The sequence below is a fragment of the Oncorhynchus keta genome, chromosome 4, assembly GCF_023373465.1.
Source record: "Oncorhynchus keta strain PuntledgeMale-10-30-2019 chromosome 4, Oket_V2, whole genome shotgun sequence".
NCBI classification, from domain to species: Eukaryota; Metazoa; Chordata; class Actinopteri; order Salmoniformes; family Salmonidae; genus Oncorhynchus; species Oncorhynchus keta.
In genome coordinates, this window is record NC_068424.1 from 7,525,074 (window position 1) to 7,544,954 (window position 19,881).

Consider the following 19,881-nt stretch of genomic DNA (forward strand, 5'->3'; position numbering starts at 1 on the left):
ACTACAGCTACATTCTTAAAGAGATAGGCCTATTCACATACAGCCCCTCCTTCCCAACACACACACGCGTTCATGAAATATATGTGAATTTGCTAATATCAATTTAACTCCCTTGGGGGGGTATGGCCTACCAGGTGGGTTAGACTAGGGTAGGCAATTCCAGTCCTTGGGGGCCTGATTGGTGACACAGTTTTGTGCTGACCCACGCTCAAGCAATAAATAGGCTAATATTGCTTGAGATTTGGGGTTGCATGGCTCCCCAAGCCAGTCCATCAGGCCTATTAAAATTAAAATATGCTTCTGGGAAGATTTATCCCCCACAGCCGTCCTTCCTGTATGTTCTGGTTCAATGTAGTAGAAACTGTTATTATTGAGATTATTATATTGACATGTTATGACATGACAGTATGGCCATCAAATACAATGATTTAAGCCACATGACAGGGGATGTTGCATTTTGTGGTCTGGATGCTGACTTGTCTTGTTGAATAAACTCAACAAAGCCAAAAAACATACTTGATTAATGGTTCAAGCTTAATTAAAATCAATCTCAGCAGTTTGGTTTCCCCCGTTGACATCCATTTTATTGTTGCTCAGACCGTTTCCAGGAAACTGTATATACATAACGCTTTTGCGCTCCGCTCCAACTGGTCCAAACGAGAGTCCGTAGTAGCGATCATGGCAGTGTTGTTAGGACTATTGACAGGACTTTGTTTTACAGTGATTTGTGTTATAGTGCGGCTTCTGATTGTGATTCGTTCTGGATCAAAATGTAAACCTGGAGAGAAAGGTCCCGTCTGCGTGCTTATCGTTGCTGGATCAGGTATCAACATTTTAAAAGTAACGTTAGTTAGCTAACTGGCTAAGTTAGCAGCAGGTACTGAAGCGTCCGAGACAATCCTTTGCTTTTTGGGGCATTTATGAATATTTTTTATCAATTACTAGGCTTTACTCTTTACTTTACACTTAATTGGCATTTCTTGCTGCCTTTATGCTAGTTATTAAACTACAGAGAAATAACAAATAATCGCGTTGTAATAATATAGCTATTATTAGGGCTGATGTCACCAATAACAAACATGACGTGGCGGGTAAAAGGAGGAAGAGATCAGCTCCTTTAAAACTAAATGTATTTTTTATAGTCTGTAACATTATAATGCGCAGTCAGTGTTTTTTGTTTTGTTGTCAAAACATCACGTTTTGACTTTCTTTAGAAACACTATTTTGCTTGTCTGCGAGTAAATGTAAATTGCAACATTATACGGATGATACTGTTTTGTTCTCTAAGTTAGTGTCTCTGTGAAACTCGCCGTTTGTGAACTGCAGCATGCTTTCGATTCCATACGAAACTTGCTTGTTGACATTAAAACAACGTTTGTTATCCAAGTCTCATAGTATGGACCCCACTGACTTGCATAATGTAACCTATAGGCTAGCTTGAGTGGAGCACAAACTGATTGATGCATATAGATAAAAATAGATAGATAGATAGATAGATAGATAGATAGATAGATAGATAGATAGATAGATAGATAAACTAGATAAACTAGGTAAACTAACTAAAACACGGATTAACCTTGGTTTCTTATTTAGAATAGTCCTGTTTGACTTTTGACAACAGGAAGAAGATTGTACAGGCGACACTCCTGCCAGTCCTAGATTATGGTGATATAATATGTCTCCTCTGTTTTGGGCCAAACTGCTTTTAGTTATAGTGCTGCTCATTCCTTCAGGATATATTACAGCTGGACATTCTGGTTAATTAGGTCCCTTTAAGACTTTAATACCGATTCATTGTGAAAAGTACTTGTAAAATCTAATAATTATACGTTGTATATACTTTGTATATACTTTGTTTTAAATTTGATTTGATTTGGATTGTTGTAACACAGAGCACCATTGGAAAAGGAAAAAGGAGACCCAGGGGATAATATTAGTGCTCGCTTCTATTGACCATGTAGCCTATTGTACATCTATGCATTCATTGTGGGTTTTTTCATCAGGGGGACACACCACTGAGATCCTGCGACTGGTGGAGAGTCTCTCTCTGTCCTACAGCCCAAGACACTATATAATCGCAGACACAGACAAGATGAGTGAAGACAAGATACGTACCTTTGAAAACTCAAAGAAAGACACTGGTTCAAAAGGCCAGGTAGGCCTACAGCCTCTTGCACATTTAAGTAGCATAGTTCTTGAGTAGCTGATTTCAGACACAGTCATCAACTGCCCTTCAAAATAAGGAAAACATGGACAAATGAAGGTCTCAAGATCCCTGTTTCTTACTGCACTGTTACCGTTTGTTGAAATATGAATTCCTCTCTGTAATAGATTGTCTTACATAACAACATTTTTTTTAGTTTTAATGATCTTTATAAGTTCACTTCTATTCAAATGAACATCTTATGTCGTTAAAATTCTCATTGAGATGAGATTCTGATCTGTAGTGTAAATCGAGTTCTCAGTGCAAGTCCTGTCCTCACCACTAGATGGCGTCAGCTCCCTTTTCTTTCTTTTTTTGGTGTAACAAAACCTCCCATCACTCGGCTACTTGCCATTGGGATAGATTTCTCTCTGTATATAGTCAGTATTGCTTGTGGTACCTGTCCCTGCTGTAACTTGTATATTTTAGCCTTCTTTGTCCTATCGATGTACCGGTGAGATTTAAGCGGTTAGAGCGTAGAGGTGGCAGGGTAGCCTAGTGGTTAGAGTGTAGAGGCGGCAGGGTAGCCTAGTGGTTAGAGCGTAGAGGTGGCAGGGTAGCCTAGTGGTTAGAGCGTAGAGGCGGCAGGGTAGCCTAGTGGTTAGAGCGTAGAGGCGGCAGGGTAGCCTAGTGGTTAGAGCGTAGAGGCGGCAGGGTAGCCTAGTGGTTAGAGCGTAGAGGTGGCAGGGTAGCCTAGTGGTTAGAGCGTTGGACTAGTAATCGAAAGGTTGCAAGTTCGAATCCCCGAGCTGACAAGGTACAAATCTGTCGTTCTGCCCCTGAACAGGCAGTTAACCTACTGTTCCCTGGGAGGCCGTCATTGAAAATAAGAATTTGTTCTTAACTGACTTGCCTAGTTAAATAAAGGTAAAATTAAAAATAAATAAAAATGATCACTTCCTTCTCTTCCGTCAGTTTACCATCCAGAGGATCCCTCGAAGCCGCGAGGTGCGGCAATCCTGGAGTTCCTCTGTGATCTCCACTCTGAACGCCCTGCTCTACGCCGTTCCTCTGGTGTTCAGGCTCAGGCCAGACGTGGTAGGTTGAATCATAATATATCATCTAGTCCTGTTAGGCCAGACGTGGTAGGTTGAATCATAATATATCGTCTAGCCTTGTTAGGCCAGACGTGGTAGGTTGAATCATAATATATCATCTAGCCTTGTTAGGCCAGACATGGTAGGCTGAATCATAATATATCATCTAGCCTTGTTAGGCCAGACGTGGTAGGTTGAATCATAATATATCATCTAGCCTTGTTAGGCCAGACGTGGTAGGCTGAATCATAATATATCATCTAGTCCTGTTAGGCCAGACATGGTAGGCTGAATCATAATATATCGTCTAGCCTTGTTAGGCCAGACGTGGTAGGCTGAATCATAATATATCATCTAGCCTTGTTAGGCCAGACGTGGTAGGCTGAATCATAATATATCATCTAGTCCTGTTAGGCCAGACATGGTAGGCTGAATCATAATATATCGTCTAGCCTTGTTAGGCCAGACGTGGTAGGCTGAATCATAATATATCATCTAGCCTTGTTAGGCCAGACGTGGTAGGCTGAATCATAATATATCATCTAGCCTTGTTAGGCCAGACATGGTAGGTTGATTCATAATATATCATCTAGCCTTGTTAGGCCAGACATGGTTGGTTGAATCATAATATATCGTCTAGCCTTGTTAGGCCAGACATGGTAGGCTGAATCATAATATATCGTCTAGCCTTGTTAGGCCAGACATGGTAGGCTGAATCATAATATATAATCTAGCCTTGTTAGGCCAGACATGGTAGGCTGAATCATAATATATCGTCTAGCCTTGTTAGGCCAGACATGGTAGGCTGAATCATAATATATAATCTAGCCTTGTTAGGCCAGACATGGTAGGCTGAATCATAATATATCGTCTAGCCTTGTTAGGCCAGACATGGTAGGCTGAATCATAATATATAATCTAGCCTTGTTAGGCCAGACATGGTAGGCTGAATCATAATATATAATCTAGCCTTGTTAGGCCAGACATGGTAGGCTGAATCATAATATATAATCTAGCCTTGTTAGGCCAGACATGGTAGGCTGAATCATAATATATCGTCTAGCCTTGTTAGGCCAGACATGGTAGGCTGAATCATAATATATAATCTAGCCTTGTTAGGCCAGACATGGTAGGCTGAATCATAATATATCGTCTAGCCTTGTTAGGCCAGACATGGTAGGCTGAATCATAATATATAATCTAGCCTTGTTAGGCCAGACATGGTAGGCTGAATCATAATATATCATCTAGCCTTGTTAGGCCAGACATGGTAGGCTGAATCATAATATATAATCTAGCCTTGTTAGGCCAGACATGGTAGGCTGAATCATAATATATCATCTAGCCTTGTTAGGCCAGACGTGGTAGGCTGAATCATAATATATCATCTAGCCTTGTTAGGCCAGACGTGGTAGGCTGAATCATAATATATCATCTAGCCTTGTTAGGCCAGACATGGTAGGTTGAATCATAATATATCATCTAGCCTTGTTAGGCCAGACATGGTAGGCTGAATCATAATATATCATCTAGCCTTGTTAGGCCAGACATGGTAGGCTGAATCATAATATATAATCTAGCCTTGTTAGGCCAGACATGGTAGGCTGAATCATAATATATAATCTAGCCTTGTTAGGCCAGACATGGTAGGCTGAATCATAATATATCATCTAGCCTTGTTAGGCCAGACATGGTAGGCTGAATCATAATATATAATCTAGCCTTGTTAGGCCAGACATGGTAGGTTGAATCATAATATATCATCTAGCCTTGTTAGGCCAGACATGGTAGGTTGAATCATAATATATCATCTAGCCTTGTTAGGCCAGACATGGTAGGTTGAATCATAATATATCATCTAGCCTTGTTAGGCCAGACATGGTAGGTTGAATCATAATATATCATCTAGCCTTGTTAGGCCAGACATGGTAGGCTGAATCATAATATATAATCTAGCCTTGTTAGGCCAGACGTGGTAGGCTGAATCATAATATATCATCTAGCCTTGTTAGGCCAGACGTGGTAGGCTGAATCATAATATATCATCTAGCCTTGTTAGGCCAGACATGGTAGGTTGAATCATAATATATCATCTAGCCTTGTTAGGCCAGACATGGTAGGCTGAATCATAATATATCATCTAGCCTTGTTAGGCCAGACATGGTAGGCTGAATCATAATATATAATCTAGCCTTGTTAGGCCAGACATGGTAGGCTGAATCATAATATATAATCTAGCCTTGTTAGGCCAGACATGGTAGGCTGAATCATAATATATCATCTAGCCTTGTTAGGCCAGACATGGTAGGCTGAATCATAATATATAATCTAGCCTTGTTAGGCCAGACATGGTAGGTTGAATCATAATATATCATCTAGCCTTGTTAGGCCAGACATGGTAGGTTGAATCATAATATATCATCTAGCCTTGTTAGGCCAGACATGGTAGGTTGAATCATAATATATCATCTAGCCTTGTTAGGCCAGACATGGTAGGTTGAATCATAATATATCATCTAGCCTTGTTAGGCCAGACATGGTAGGCTGAATCATAATATATAATCTAGCCTTGTTAGGCCAGACATGGTAGGCTGAATCATAATATATCATCTAGCCTTGTTAGGCCAGACGTGGTAGGCTGAATCATAATATATCATCTAGCCTTGTTAGGCCAGACATGGTAGGTTGAATCATAATATATCATCTAGCCTTGTTAGGCCAGACATGGTAGGCTGAATCATAATATATCATCTAGCCTTGTTAGGCCAGACATGGTAGGTTGAATCATAATATATCATCTAGCCTTGTTAGGCCAGACATGGTAGGCTGAATCATAATATATCATCTAGCCTTGTTAGGCCAGACATGGTAGGCTGAATCATAATATATAATCTAGCCTTGTTAGGCCAGACATGGTAGGCTGAATCATAATATATAATCTAGCCTTGTTAGGCCAGACATGGTAGGCTGAATCATAATATATCATCTAGCCTTGTTAGGCCAGACATGGTAGGCTGAATCATAATATATAATCTAGCCTTGTTAGGCCAGACATGGTAGGTTGAATCATAATATATCATCTAGCCTTGTTAGGCCAGACATGGTAGGTTGAATCATAATATATCATCTAGCCTTGTTAGGCCAGACATGGTAGGTTGAATCATAATATATCATCTAGCCTTGTTAGGCCAGACATGGTAGGTTGAATCATAATATATCATCTAGCCTTGTTAGGCCAGACATGGTAGGCTGAATCATAATATATAATCTAGCCTTGTTAGGCCAGACATGGTAGGCTGAATCATAATATATCATCTAGCCTTGTTAGGCCAGACGTGGTAGGCTGAATCATAATATATCATCTAGCCTTGTTAGGCCAGACATGGTAGGCTGAATCATAATATATCATCTAGCCTTGTTAGGCCAGACATGGTAGGCTGAATCATAATATATCATCTAGCCTTGTTAGGCCAGACATGGTAGGCTGAATCATAATATATCATCTAGCCTTGTTAGGCCAGACATGGTAGGTTGAATCATAATATATCATCTAGCCTTGTTAGGCCAGACATGGTAGGTTGATTCATAATATATCATCTAGCCTTGTTAGGCCAGACATGGTAGGTTGAATCAAAATATATCATCTAGCCTTGTTAGGCCAGACATGGTAGGTTGAATCATAATATATCATCTAGCCTTGTTAGGTCAGACATGGTAGGTTGTCAATGTGTGAGTCAATGTGCCGGGGTACAGGTTAGTAATGAGGTTATATACAAGAGGTACCGGTACCGAGTCAATGTGCCGGGGTACAGGTTAGTAATGAGGTTATATACAGGAGGTACCGGTACCGAGTCAATGTGCCGGGGTACAGGTTAGTAATGAGGTTATATACAGGAGGTACCGAGTCAATGTGCCGGGGTACAGATTAGTAATGAGGTTATATACAAGAGGTACCGGTACCGAGTCAATGTGCCGGGGTACAGGTTAGTAATGAGGTTATATACAGGAGGTACCGGTACCGAGTCAATGTGCCGGGGTACAGGTTAGTAATGAGGTTATATACAGGAGGTACCGAGTCAATGTGCCGGGGTACAGGTTAGTAATGAGGTTATATACAGGAGGTACCGAGTCAATGTGTCGGGGTACAGGTTAGTAATGAGGTTATATACAGGAGGTACCGAGTCAATGTGCCGGGGTACAGGTTAGTAATGAGGTTATATACAGGAGGTACCGAGTCAATGTGCCGGGGTACAGGTTAGTAATGAGGTTATATACAGGAGGTACCGAGTCAATGTGCCGGGGTACAGGTTAATAATGAGGTTATATACAGGAGGTACCGGTACCGAGTCAATGTGCCGGGGTACAGGTTAGTAATGAGGTTATATACAGGAGGTACCGGTACAGAGTCAATATGCCGGGGTACAGGTTAGTAATGAGGTTATATACAGGAGGTACCGGTACCGAGTCAATGTGCCGGGGTACAGGTTAGTAATGAGGTTATATACAGGAGGTACCGAGTCAATGTGCCGGGGTACAGGTTAATAATGAAGTTATATACAGGAGGTACCGGTACCGAGTCAATGTGCCGGGGTACAGGTTAGTCGAGGTAATTTTGAGTGCTAGGAGTGTCATGCTGTATAAACGTGTGATCATCTCTCTGTGTCTCTCTCTCTCTCTGTGTTGTTTCAGGTGCTGTGTAACGGCCCTGGGACCTGCGTCCCTCTGTGCGCGGCAGGACTTCTCCTGGGCCTCCTGGGATTGAAGAGAGTCCTGCTCGTCTACGTTGAGAGCATCTGCAGAGTGGAGAGCCTATCCCTGTCCGGAAAGATCCTCTATCACATCTCGGACTACTTCTTTGTGCAGTGGTCCACCTTGAAAGACAAATACCCCAAATCAATTTACCTCGGGAGGATAGTCAAATACCCCAAAATCAATTTACCTCGGGAGGATAGTCTGACTCTGAATAGACTATCTGGGGGGGGACTACCCTTTTTGTTTTTACTGATACTATTTCATCATGTTACAAACGGGAACACTTTGCTCTGATAGATCATGTCTAATAGTTGGCCTGCTTGATGGACTGTGTTGTACATTTTTCTACAAACTACAATGTGAATACTTTGGAACATCGAGCCCTATACATAATCTATAGATAATATATAGATAATCTATACGTAATCTATACATAACTGCATAATAACTATGTAAAACTATGTAAAGCTCTTTTGGACCACTTCATAAAACTTGTAGTTTTATTATATGGTGCTGTGTACAGTGTAAAGAACTACTAAATGTTATTATTCATACCTGATATGTAGCTTACAGTAGCTCTGACTTGAGTGAGGTGTTGGTGTCACTACCATTGTGAATAAATTACATTACCTAAGCTTTCTGGTTTTGGATTCAACCCGATAAAGATCATCAGAGAGAACAAACCAAAACAAGGATGGTGTAGTGCTGTCTAGTGGTATGACAGGATGGTGTAGTGCTGTCTAGTGGTATGACAGGATGGTGTAGTGCTGTCTAGTGGTATGACAGGATGGTGTAGTGCTGTCTAGTGGTATGACAGGATGGTGTAGTGCTGTCTAGTGGTATGACAGGATGGTGTAGTGCTGTCTAGTGGTATGGTAGGATGGTGTAGTCCTGTCTAGTGGTATGACAGGATGGTGTAGTCCTGTCTAGTGGTATGGCAGGATGGTGTAGTGCTGTCTAGTGATATGGTAGGATGGTGTAGTGCTGGCTAGTGATATGGCAGGATGGTGTTGTCCTGTCTAGTGGTATGACAGGATGGTGTAGTGCTGTCTAGTGGTATGACAGGATGGTGTAGTGCTGTCTAGTGGTATGGCAGGATGGTGTTGTCCTGTCTAGTGGTATGACAGGATGGTGTAGTGCTGTCTAGTGGTATGACAGGATGGTGTAGTGCTGTCTAGTGGTATGACAGGATGGTGTTGTGCTGTCTAGTGGTATGACAGGATGGTGTAGTGCTGTCTAGTGGTATGACAGGATGGTGTAGTGCTGTCTAGTGGTATGGCAGGATGGTGTAGTGCTGTCTAGTGGTATGACAGGATGGTGTAGTGCTGTCTAGTGATAGGACAGGATGGTGTAGTGCTGGCTAGTGGTATGGTAGGATGGTGTAGTGCTGTCTAGTGGTATGGTAGGATGGTGTAGTGCTGTCTAGGTGGTATGACAGGATGGTGTTGTCCTGTCTAGTGGTATGGCAGGATGGTGTAGTGCTGTCTAGTGATATGGTAGGATGGTGTAGTGCTGGCTAGTGATATGGCAGGATGGTGTAGTGCTGTCTAGTGGTATGACAGGATGGTGTAGTGCTGTCTAGTGGTATGACAGGATGGTGTAGTGCTGTCTAGTGGTAGGACAGGATGGTGTAGTGCTGTCTAGTGGTATGACAGGATGGTGTAGTGCTGTCTAGTGGTATGACAAGGATGGTGTAGTGCTGTCTAGTGGTATGACAGGATGGTGTAGTGCTGTCTAGTGGTAGGACAGGATGGTGTAGTGCTGTCTAGTGGTATGACAGGATGGTGTAGTGCTGTCTAGTGGTATGAAAGGATGGTGTAGTGCTGTCTAGTGGTAGGACAGGATGGTGTAGTGCTGTAGTGGTATGGAGGATGGTGTAGTGCTGTCTAGTGGTATGACAGGATGGTGTAGTGCTGTCTAGTGGTATGGTAGGATGGTGTAGTGCTGATGGTGGTATGACAGGATTTGTTTCCTATCTAGTGGTATGGCAGGATGGTGTAAATGACTAGTGATATGGTAGGATGGTGTAGTGCTGGCTAGTGATATGGCAGGATGGTGTAGTGCTGTCTAGTGCCACACCCGTATGACAGGATGGTGTTGTCCTGTCTAGTGGTATGGCAAATGGTGTAGTGCTGTCTAGTGATATGGTAGGATGGTGTAGTGCTGGCTAGTGATATGGCAGGATGGTGTTGTCCTGTCTAGTGGTATGACAGGATGGTGTAGTGCTGTCTAGTGATATGGTATGGTGTCCTGGCTAATATGGCAGGATGGTGTTGTCCTGTCTAGTGGTATGACAGGATGGTGTAGTGCTGTCTAGTGGTATGACAGGATGGTGTAGTGCTGTCTAGTGGTATGGTAGGATGGTGTTGTCCTGTCTAGTGGTATGACAGGATGGTGTAGTGCTGTCTAGTGGTATGACAGGATGGTGTAGTGCTGGCTAGTGATATGGCAGGATGGTGTTGTCCTGTCTAGTGGTATGACAGGATGGTGTAGTGCTGTCTAGTGATATGGTAGGATGGTGTAGTGCTGGCTAGTGATATGGCAGGATGGTGTTGTCCTGTCTAGTGGTATGACAGGATGGTGTAGTGCTGTCTAGTGGTATGACAGGATGGTGTTGTCCTGTCTAGTGGTATGGCAGGATGGTGTAGTGCTGTCTAGTGATATGGTAGGATGGTGTAGTGCTGGCTAGTGATATGGCAGGATGGTGTAGTGCTGTCTAGTGGTATGACAGGATGGTGTTGTCCTGTCTAGTGGTATGGCAGGATGGTGTAGTGCTGTCTAGTGATATGGTAGGATGGTGTAGTGCTGGCTAGTGATATGGCAGGATGGTGTAGTGCTGTCTAGTGGTATGACAGGATGGTGTAGTGCTGTCTGGTGGTATGACAGGATGGTGTAGTGCTGTCTAGTGGTAGGACAGGATGGTGTAGTGCTGTCTAGTGGTATGACAGGATGGTGTAGTGCTGTCTAGTGGTATGAAAGGATGGTGTAGTGCTGTCTAGTGGTAGGACAGGATGGTGTAGTGCTGTCTAGTGGTAGGACAGGATGGTGTAGTGCTGTCTAGTGGTATGACAGGATGGTGTAGTGCTGTCTAGTGGTATGGCCGGATGGTGAAACCAGATGATGTAGTTGTCTAGAGATTTGTTTCCATATATAGTGTATGTGAACACCCCTTCAAATGACTGGATTCAACTATTTCAGCCACACCCGTTGCTGACTGGTGTATAAAATCCAGCACACCGCCATGCAATCTCCATAGACAAACATTGGCAGTAGAATGGCCTTACTGAAGAGCTCAGTGGACTTTCAACGTGACCCTGTCATAGGATGCCACATATCCAACAGGTATGTTCCTCAAATGTCTGCCCTGCTACAGTGGCCCCGGTCAACTGTAAGTGCTGTTATTGTGAACTGGAAAGTCTCGGAGCAAGAACTACTCCACTGGTTAGTGGTGGCCACACAAGCTTACAGAATGGTAGTGCTGAAGCGTGTAGTAAAGTTACAGAATGTACTGTCCTCGGTAGCAACACTCACTACCGAATTCCAAACTGCCTCTGGAAGCAATGTCGGCACAAAGGGACTGTTCATCGGGAGCTTCATGGAATGGTTTTCCATGGCTGAGTAGCCAAGTGTCGGCTGGAGTGGTGTAAATCACCCTGCCAAGTGTCGGCTGGAGTGGTGTAAATCACCCTGCCAAGTGTCGGCTGGAGTGGTGTAAATCACCATGCCAAGTGTCGGCTGGAGTGGTGTAAATCACCATGCCAGTGGAAATCACCATGCCAGAAGTGTCGGCTGGAGTGGTGTAAATCACCATGCCAAGTGTCGGCTGGAGTGGTGTAAATCACCATGCCAAGTGTCGGCTGGAGTGGTGTAAATCACCATGCCAAGTGTCGGCTGGAGTGGTGTAAATCACCATGCCAAGTGTCGGCTGGAGTGGTGTAAAGCTTGCCACCATTGGACTCTGGAAACGCGTTCTCTTGTGTGATGAATCACGCTTCACCATCTGACAGTCCAACGGACTAATCTGGGTTTGGCAGATGCCAGGAGAACGCTACATGCCCGAATGCACAGTTCCAACCTTAAAGTTTGGTGGAGGAGGAATAATGGTCTGGGGCTGTTTTTCATGGTTCGGGATAGGTCCCTTAGTTACAGTTAATGATACAGCATACAATGACATTCTAGACGATTCTGTGCTTCCAACTTTGTGGCAACAGTGACAATGCTCTAAGCGAGGTCCATACAGAAATGGTTTGTAGAGATTGGTGTGGAAGAACTTGACTTGGCCTGCACAGAGCCCTGACCTCAACCCCATCGAACACCTTTGGAATTCATTTAAACACCGACTTCTAGCCAGGCCTCATCGCCCGACCTCACTAATGCCCTTGTGGCTGAATGGAAGCATGTCCCTGCAAAAATGTTCCAACATCTAGTGGAAAGCCTTCCCAGAAGAGTGGAGGCTGTTATAGCAGCAATGTTCCAACATCTAGTGGAAAGCCTTCCCAGAAGAGTGAAGGCTGTTCTAGCAGCAAAGGGGGGGACCAACTCCGTATTAATGACCATGATTTTGGAATGAGATGTTTGACGAGCAGGTGTCCACATACTTTTGGTCATGTAGTGTATGTAACTGACTCGCCACACACAGACAATATCTTTTGAAATCTGAGCCATTTTGAAGTTCATCTCTATGAGGATGACACAAGAACCCCCCCCCAGCTGACAAGGGCTGACATCTGTCGTTCTGCCCCTAAACGAGGCAGTTAACCCACTGTTCTTCGGCCATCATTTTAAATTTGAACTGGTTCATAACTCCTATATGACTCTGCTCCTATATGACTCTGCTTCTATATGACTCTGCTCCTGTATGACTCTGCTCCTATATGACTCTGCTCCTATATGACTCTGCTCCTATATGACTCTGCTCTGCTCCTATATGACTCTGCTCCTATATGACTCTGCTCCTATATGACTCTGCTCTGCTCCTATATGACTCTGCTCCTATATGACTCTGCTCCTATATGACTCTGCTCCTATATGACTCTGCTCCTATATGACTCTGCTCCTATATGACTCTGCTTCTATATGACTCTGCTCCTATATGACTCTGCTCCTATATGACTCTGCTCTGCTCCTATATGACTCTGCTCCTATATGACTCTGCTCCTATATGACTCTGCTCTGCTCCTATATGACTCTGCTTCTATATGACTCTTCCCAGCTCCTATATGACTCTGCTTCTATGACTCTTCCCAGCTCCTATTTGACTCTGCTCCTATTTGACTCTGCTCCTATATGACTCTGCTCCTATATGACTCTGCTTCTATATGACTCTTCCCAGCTCCTATATGACTCTGCTCCTATTTGACTCTGCTCCTATATGACTCTGCTCCTATATGACTCTGCTCTGCTCCTATTTGACTCTGCTCCTATATGACTCTGCTTCTATATGACTCTTCCCAGCTCCTATTTGACTCTGCTCCTATATGACTCTGCTTCTATATGACTCTTCCCAGCTCCTATTTGACTCTGCTCCTATATGACTCTGCTTCTATATGACTCTTCCCAGCTCCTGTATGACTCTTCCCAGCTCCAATATGACTCTTCCCAGCTCCTATATGACTCTGCCCAGCTCCTATATGACTCTGCTCCTATATGACTCTGCTTCTATATGACTCTGCTTCTATATGACTCTTCCCAGCTCCTATTTGACTCTGCTCCTATATGACTCTGCTCCTATATGACTCTGCTCTGCTCCTATATGACTCTGCTCCTATATGACTCTGCTTCTATATGACTCTTCCCAGCTCCTATTTGACTCTGCTCCTATATGACTCTGCTTCTATATGACTCTTCCCAGCTCCTATTTGACTCTGCTCCTATTTGACTCTGCTCCTATATGACTCTGCTCCTATATGACTCTGCTCCTATATGACTCTGCTTCTATATGACTCTTCCCAGCTCCTATATGACTCTGCTCCTATATGACTCTGCTCCTATATGACTCTGCTCCTATATGACTCTGCTCTGCTCCTATTTGACTCTGCTCCTATATGACTCTGCTTCTATATGACTCTTCCCAGCTCCTATTTGACTCTGCTCCTATATGACTCTGCTTCTATATGACTCTTCCCAGCTCCTGTATGACTCTTCGCAGCTCCTATATGACTCTTCCCAGCTCCTATATGACTCTGCCCAGCTCCTATATGACTCTGCTCCTATATGACTCTGCTCCTATATGACTCTGCTCCTATATGACTCTGCTTCTATATGACTCTTCCCAGCTCCTATTTGACTCTGCTCCTATATGACTCTGCTCCTATATGACTCTGCTCCTATATGACTCTGCTCTGCTCCTATATGACTCTGCTCCTATATGACTCTGCTTCTATATGACTCTTCCCAGCTCCTATTTGACTCTGCTCCTATATGACTCTGCTCCTATATGCCTCTGCTCCTATATGACTCTTCCCTGCTCCTATATGACTCTGCTCCTATATGACTCTGCTCCTATATGACTCTTCCCAGCTCCTATATGACTCTGCTCCTATATGACTCTTCCCTGCTCCTATATGACTCTGCTCCTATATGACTCTGCTCCTATATGACTCTGCTCTGCTCCTATATGACTCTGCTCCTATATGACTCTGCTCCTATATGACTCTGCTTCTATATGACTCTTCCCAGCTCCTATTTGACTCTGCTCCTATATGACTCTGCTCCTATATGCCTCTGCTCCTATATGACTCTTCCCTGCTCCTATATGACTCTGCTCCTATATGACTCTGCTCCTATATGACTCTTCCCAGCTCCTATATGACTCTGCTCCTATATGACTCTTCCCTGCTCCTATATGACTCTGCTCCTATATGACTCTGCTCCTATATGACTCTGCTCTGCTCCTATATGACTCTGCTACTATATGACTCTGCTCCTATATGACTCTGCTCCTATATGACTCTGCTCCTGTATGACTCTTCCCTGCTCCTATAAGACTCTTCCCTGCTCCTATATGACTCTGCTCCTATATGACTCTGCTCCTATATGACTCTTCCCTGCTCCTATATGACTCTTCCCAGCTCCTATATGACTCTGCTCCTATATGACTCTGCTCCTATATGACTCTGATCCTATATGACTCTTCCCTGCTCCTATTTGACTCTGCTCCTATATGACTCTGCTCCTATATGACTCTGCTCCTATATGACTCTGCTCCTATATGACTCTGCTCCTATATGACTCTGCTCCTATATGACTCTGCTCCTATATGACTCTGCTCCTATTTGACTCTGCTCCTATATGACTCTGCTCCTATATGACTCTGCTCCTATATGACTCTGCTCCTATATGACTCTGCTCCTATATGACTCTGCTCCTATATGACTCTGCTCCTATATGACTCTGCTTCTATTTGACTCTGCTCCTATATGACTCTGCTCCTATATGACTCTGCTCCTATATGACTCTGCTCCTATATGACTCTGCTCCTATATGACTCTGCTCCTATATGACTCTGCTCCTATTTGACTCTGCTCCTATATGACTCTGCTCCTATATGACTCTGCTCCTATATGACTCTGCTCCTATATGACTCTGCTCCTATATGACTCTTCCCTTCTCCTATATGACTCTGCTCCTATATGACTCTTCCCAGCTCCTATATGACTCTGCTCCTATATGACTCTGCTCCTATATGACTCTTCCCTGCTCCTATATGACTCTGCTCCTATATGACTCTGCTCCTATATGACTCTTCCCAGCTCCTATATGACTCTGCTCCTATATGACTCTGCTCCTATATGACTCTGCTCCTATATGACTCTGCTCCTATATGACTCTGCTCCTATATGACTCTGCTCCTATATGACTCTGCTCCTATATGACTCTGCTCCTATATGACTCTGCTCCTATATGACTCTTCCCAGCTCCTATATGACTCTGCTCTGCTCCTATATGACTCTTCCCTGCTCCTATACCAGGTGGAGTGTTGAAGATTACGAAATTTCAGCTTTCAAGTGACATATTTCAACTTTACCTGTAAACCTGACACTGACAAACTGCATACTTTCAAACAAGGTCCCTTTATACACACCGCAAACGTTGAATGACAGTGGAAGATCGCAATCTCAACAAAGACAACGTGTGTGTGTGTGTGTGTGTGTGTGTGTGTGTGTGTGTGTGTGTGTGTGTGTGTGTGTGTGTGTGTGTGTGTGTGTGTGTGTGTGTGTGTGTGTGTGTGTGTGTGTGTGTGTGTGTGTGTGTGTGTGTGAGTGCCATGCCCTTGAGTGTCCTTTTCCACCTTGGATGGAGGCAAAGGGACCAATACTGCTTATTATGGACTCAGGGCTTCCAGTGTATAGCAGCTTGGCTGTTACTATTACACCAATAACATGCAAGGCAACCACCCGAGATGTAATTGGTCTTTTCAGTGATGTATTAGACCTCCAGAGCAGCTTCCAGAAGCATGTATGTTTGAGTGCCTTGCTCAAAAGCACATCCACAGATTTTTTTCACCTAGTCAGCAGCTCAAGGATTCAAACCAGTGACCTTTTGGTTCCCAGCCCTATGCCCTTCACATGGGGCGGCAGGGTAGCCTAGCGGTTAGAGCGGTGGACTAGTGACTGGAAGGTTGCACTGTTCCTAGGCCGTCATTGAAAATAAGAATTTGTTCTTAACTGACTTGCCTGGTTAAATAAAGGTTAAAAAAATCAAAAACTGCTAGCCTACCTGCCACCCTGTGCAATCTATAAGAGGAACCTAGATCAGGTTGATCAATATAGGCTTATTATCAATACAATATAGATCAGGTTGATCAATATAGGCTTATTATAGGGAATGTACATGTGTAATTTTAGTACCCTATGTAACGGATGTGAAACGGCTAGCTTAGTTAGCGGTGTGCGCTAAATAGCGTTTCAATCGGTGACGTCACTTGCTCTGAGACCTTGAAGTAGTAGTTCCCCTTGCTCTGCAAGGGCCGCGGCTTTTGTGGAGCGATGGGTAACGATGCTTCGGTTTAAAATTATACTGTTACACCTACAGATCAAACACATTTATTTTACCTTTATTTAACTAGGCAAGTCAGTTAAAAACAAATTCGTATTTACAATGACGGCCTAGGAACATATATACACGCATGACTTACATATACTGTACATGTATAACAAATAGGCTGTTGTGCTTCAATCACTGTTCTTGTTTTCCATTCTGAATAACTAAAATGTGTAGCTACAACATCATGTCAAAACAAATGCTCAGTAATTAATAGATAACATGTAGGATTGTTCTTGTTGAAATGAGGAGCATAAATCACTTCTATATAAATGCGCAGTACTTGTAGCCTCCAACAATGATCAGAGGGCATGTACATTCAGCTCATTTGATTGGCTCTGAAGTGTTCCGTCAATAGTCTTGCGACATTTTTTCAACAAATAAAAAGTCTGTATTGAAGTGGAGACGTTTCGGACACTGCGGTCCTCACACGCCACCACATCTGCACGGATTTGAACTCCTCTTTTGGACCGACTGAACAGGACCCAGAAGTACGCTGTTCATTGAGTGTTACAAAGTAACCGAACGGAATCGTTTCAGCTACATTGTAGCAAGGAATATTGACTTTTTAATCTCGAACAAAGATGACTTCATTCAATAAGGGACCAGCCTACGGATTATCCGCAGAGGTGAAAAGCAAAGTGAGTAAGGAACCCAACCAGTAGCTAAATAATTAGTTTTTGGGTATTAATAACCACATGGTTTATTATCGACGTTTTTGAACTAACCATCTGAACCAACCCGGTCTGCTGCTGCGTGCTACAGCCAGGTCGGGATACAGGTAACGGTTTCAACTCAACTCTGCTATATGAAAGCGCCGTCGTACATCGTGGAATTGAGTTTATTCGGCTGGATAAGTCTACTGGCAGAGTTGAAAATATGAGTATATGTTCCGAGACGGGGGTTTATTCGATTCTGATGCACAATTGTCGTTGATAGGCTACATAGAAACTTAAACTAAAAGTAGAAAATAGTTTGTCAGGAGTTTCTCTCACATCAAATAAGATAAGCAGGCCTAAATGTAAGTCCAATTCATTGTTCGTAGCAGGGAGACATTAAGGAGTCGGTAGGGAGGGGGGCGATGGAAAGGCTATGCCCCCACATTTCAATTGGGCAACCAATGGGGAGAGAGTATGACTTTCAATCAAATCTATCTATAAAGCCCTTCTTAGATCAGCTGACGTCTCAAAGTGCTGTACAGAAACCCAGCCTAAAACCCCAAACAGCAAGCAATGCAGGTGTAGAAGCACGGTGGCTAGGAAAAACTCCCTAGGAAGGCCAGAACCTAGGAAGAAACCTAGAGAGGAACCAGGCTATGAGGGGTGGCCAGTCCTCTTCTGGCTATGCCAGGTGGAGATTATAACAGAACATGGCCAAGATGTTCAAATGTTCATAGATGACCAGCAGGGTCAAATAATAATAATCACAGAGGTTGTCTAGGGTGCAACAGGTCAGCACCTCAGGAGTAAATGTCAGTTGGCTTTTCATAGCTGATCATTCAGAGTATCTCTACCACACCTGCTGTTTCTAGAGAGTTTAAAACAGCAGGTCTGGGACAGGTAGCATGTCCGGTGAACAGGTCAGAGTTCCATAGCCGCAGGCAGAACAGTTGAAACTGGAGCAGCAGCACGACTGGGTGGACTGGGGACAGCAAGGAGTCATCAGGCCAGGTAGTCCTGAGGCATGGTCCGAGGGCTCAGGTCCTCAGAGAGAGAGAAAGAGAGAATTAGAGAGAGTATACTTAAATTCACTCAGGACACCGGATAAGACAGGAGAAATACTCCAGATATAATATAATATATATATATAACTTTCCATTGTAACACTGTATGTTATTATACCTTTAAATCAGTGAGGAACACAGACTGAGACCAAGGTCTCTGTTACAGCTGGGCCCTGACCAAGGTCTCTGTTACAGCTGGGCCCTGACCAAGGTCTCTGTTACAGCTGGGCCCTGACCAAGGTCTCTGTTACAGCTGGGCCCTGACCAAGGTCTCTGTTACAGCTGGGCCCTGCGTATACACGTTAACTCATACAGTTTAGGTACAATAATTAAGAAACTAAACAAGACAAACTAAATTATCACAGATAACACACAAAAAAATAATAATGAATACAGCACATTTAATTTAAATACAACAGAATTCATTTACACATAAGTTGTTCTACTAACAACACAAGAACTTGCATTTACCCGAAACAACTAACTATACAGCTGTCTGTCAGATGCTGGAATAGGTTTATTCATGTCAATTTAACAAAAATGTATTATTGTTTAAAGCCACACTCCTGAATGTGTTTCAATGACAAGCCCATAGAAGTGAGAGAAATGTAACCACTTTCAAGTTGCGTAGATGGAGTTATGGATCCAGGCACTTTACAGTCAGTCCATGAGAGATCACAATGGTCGTTTTTATACACATCCAGGCACTTTACAGTCAGTCCATGAGAGATCACAATGGTCGTTTTTATACACATCCAGGCACTTTACAGTCAGTCCATGAGAGATCACAATGGTCGTTTTTATACACATCCAGGCACTTTACAGTCAGTCCATGAGAGATCACAATGGTCGTTTTTATACACATCCAGGCACTTTACAGTCAGTCCATGAGAGATCACAATGGTCGTTTTTATACACATCCTACAACAACAACAACAACAACAAGTAAATATTGAGGTTATTAAACAACCTTACATTCTGTCTTACATTCAAGGCTAGACAGTTAAAGTAAACCTAGTTATAGTCAATGGCTTAGTTATAGTCAATGGCTTAGTTATAGTCAATGGCTATGTAATGAGTTGAAATGACCTATCGAACAGTTGGAAATAACGTGGATTGTATAA

At 43.3% G+C, this 19,881-nt stretch overlaps 2 protein-coding genes across 2 annotated transcripts in view; both read left to right on the forward strand.

Moving 5' to 3' along the window:
* The first annotated feature begins 642 nt into the window (after positions 1–642).
* On the forward strand, positions 643–14,209 carry alg14 (ALG14 UDP-N-acetylglucosaminyltransferase subunit). Its single transcript, XM_052498233.1, has 5 exons — positions 643–823; positions 2,004–2,155; positions 3,119–3,241; positions 7,930–8,154; positions 14,120–14,209. Exons 1-5 carry the CDS (start codon positions 679–681, stop codon positions 14,207–14,209), a joined length of 735 nt encoding a protein of 244 aa, XP_052354193.1. The 5' UTR covers positions 643–678.
* A 2,844-nt stretch (positions 14,210–17,053) lies between these two features.
* Positions 17,054–19,881, forward strand: part of LOC118373505 (calponin-3-like) — a 22,192-nt gene continuing 19,364 nt past the window's right edge. The window contains exon 1 of the mRNA XM_052499240.1: positions 17,054–17,675. Coding sequence (XP_052355200.1) covers positions 17,619–17,675 — 57 coding nt within the window. The 5' untranslated portion in view covers positions 17,054–17,618. The remainder of the gene's footprint in view (positions 17,676–19,881) is intronic.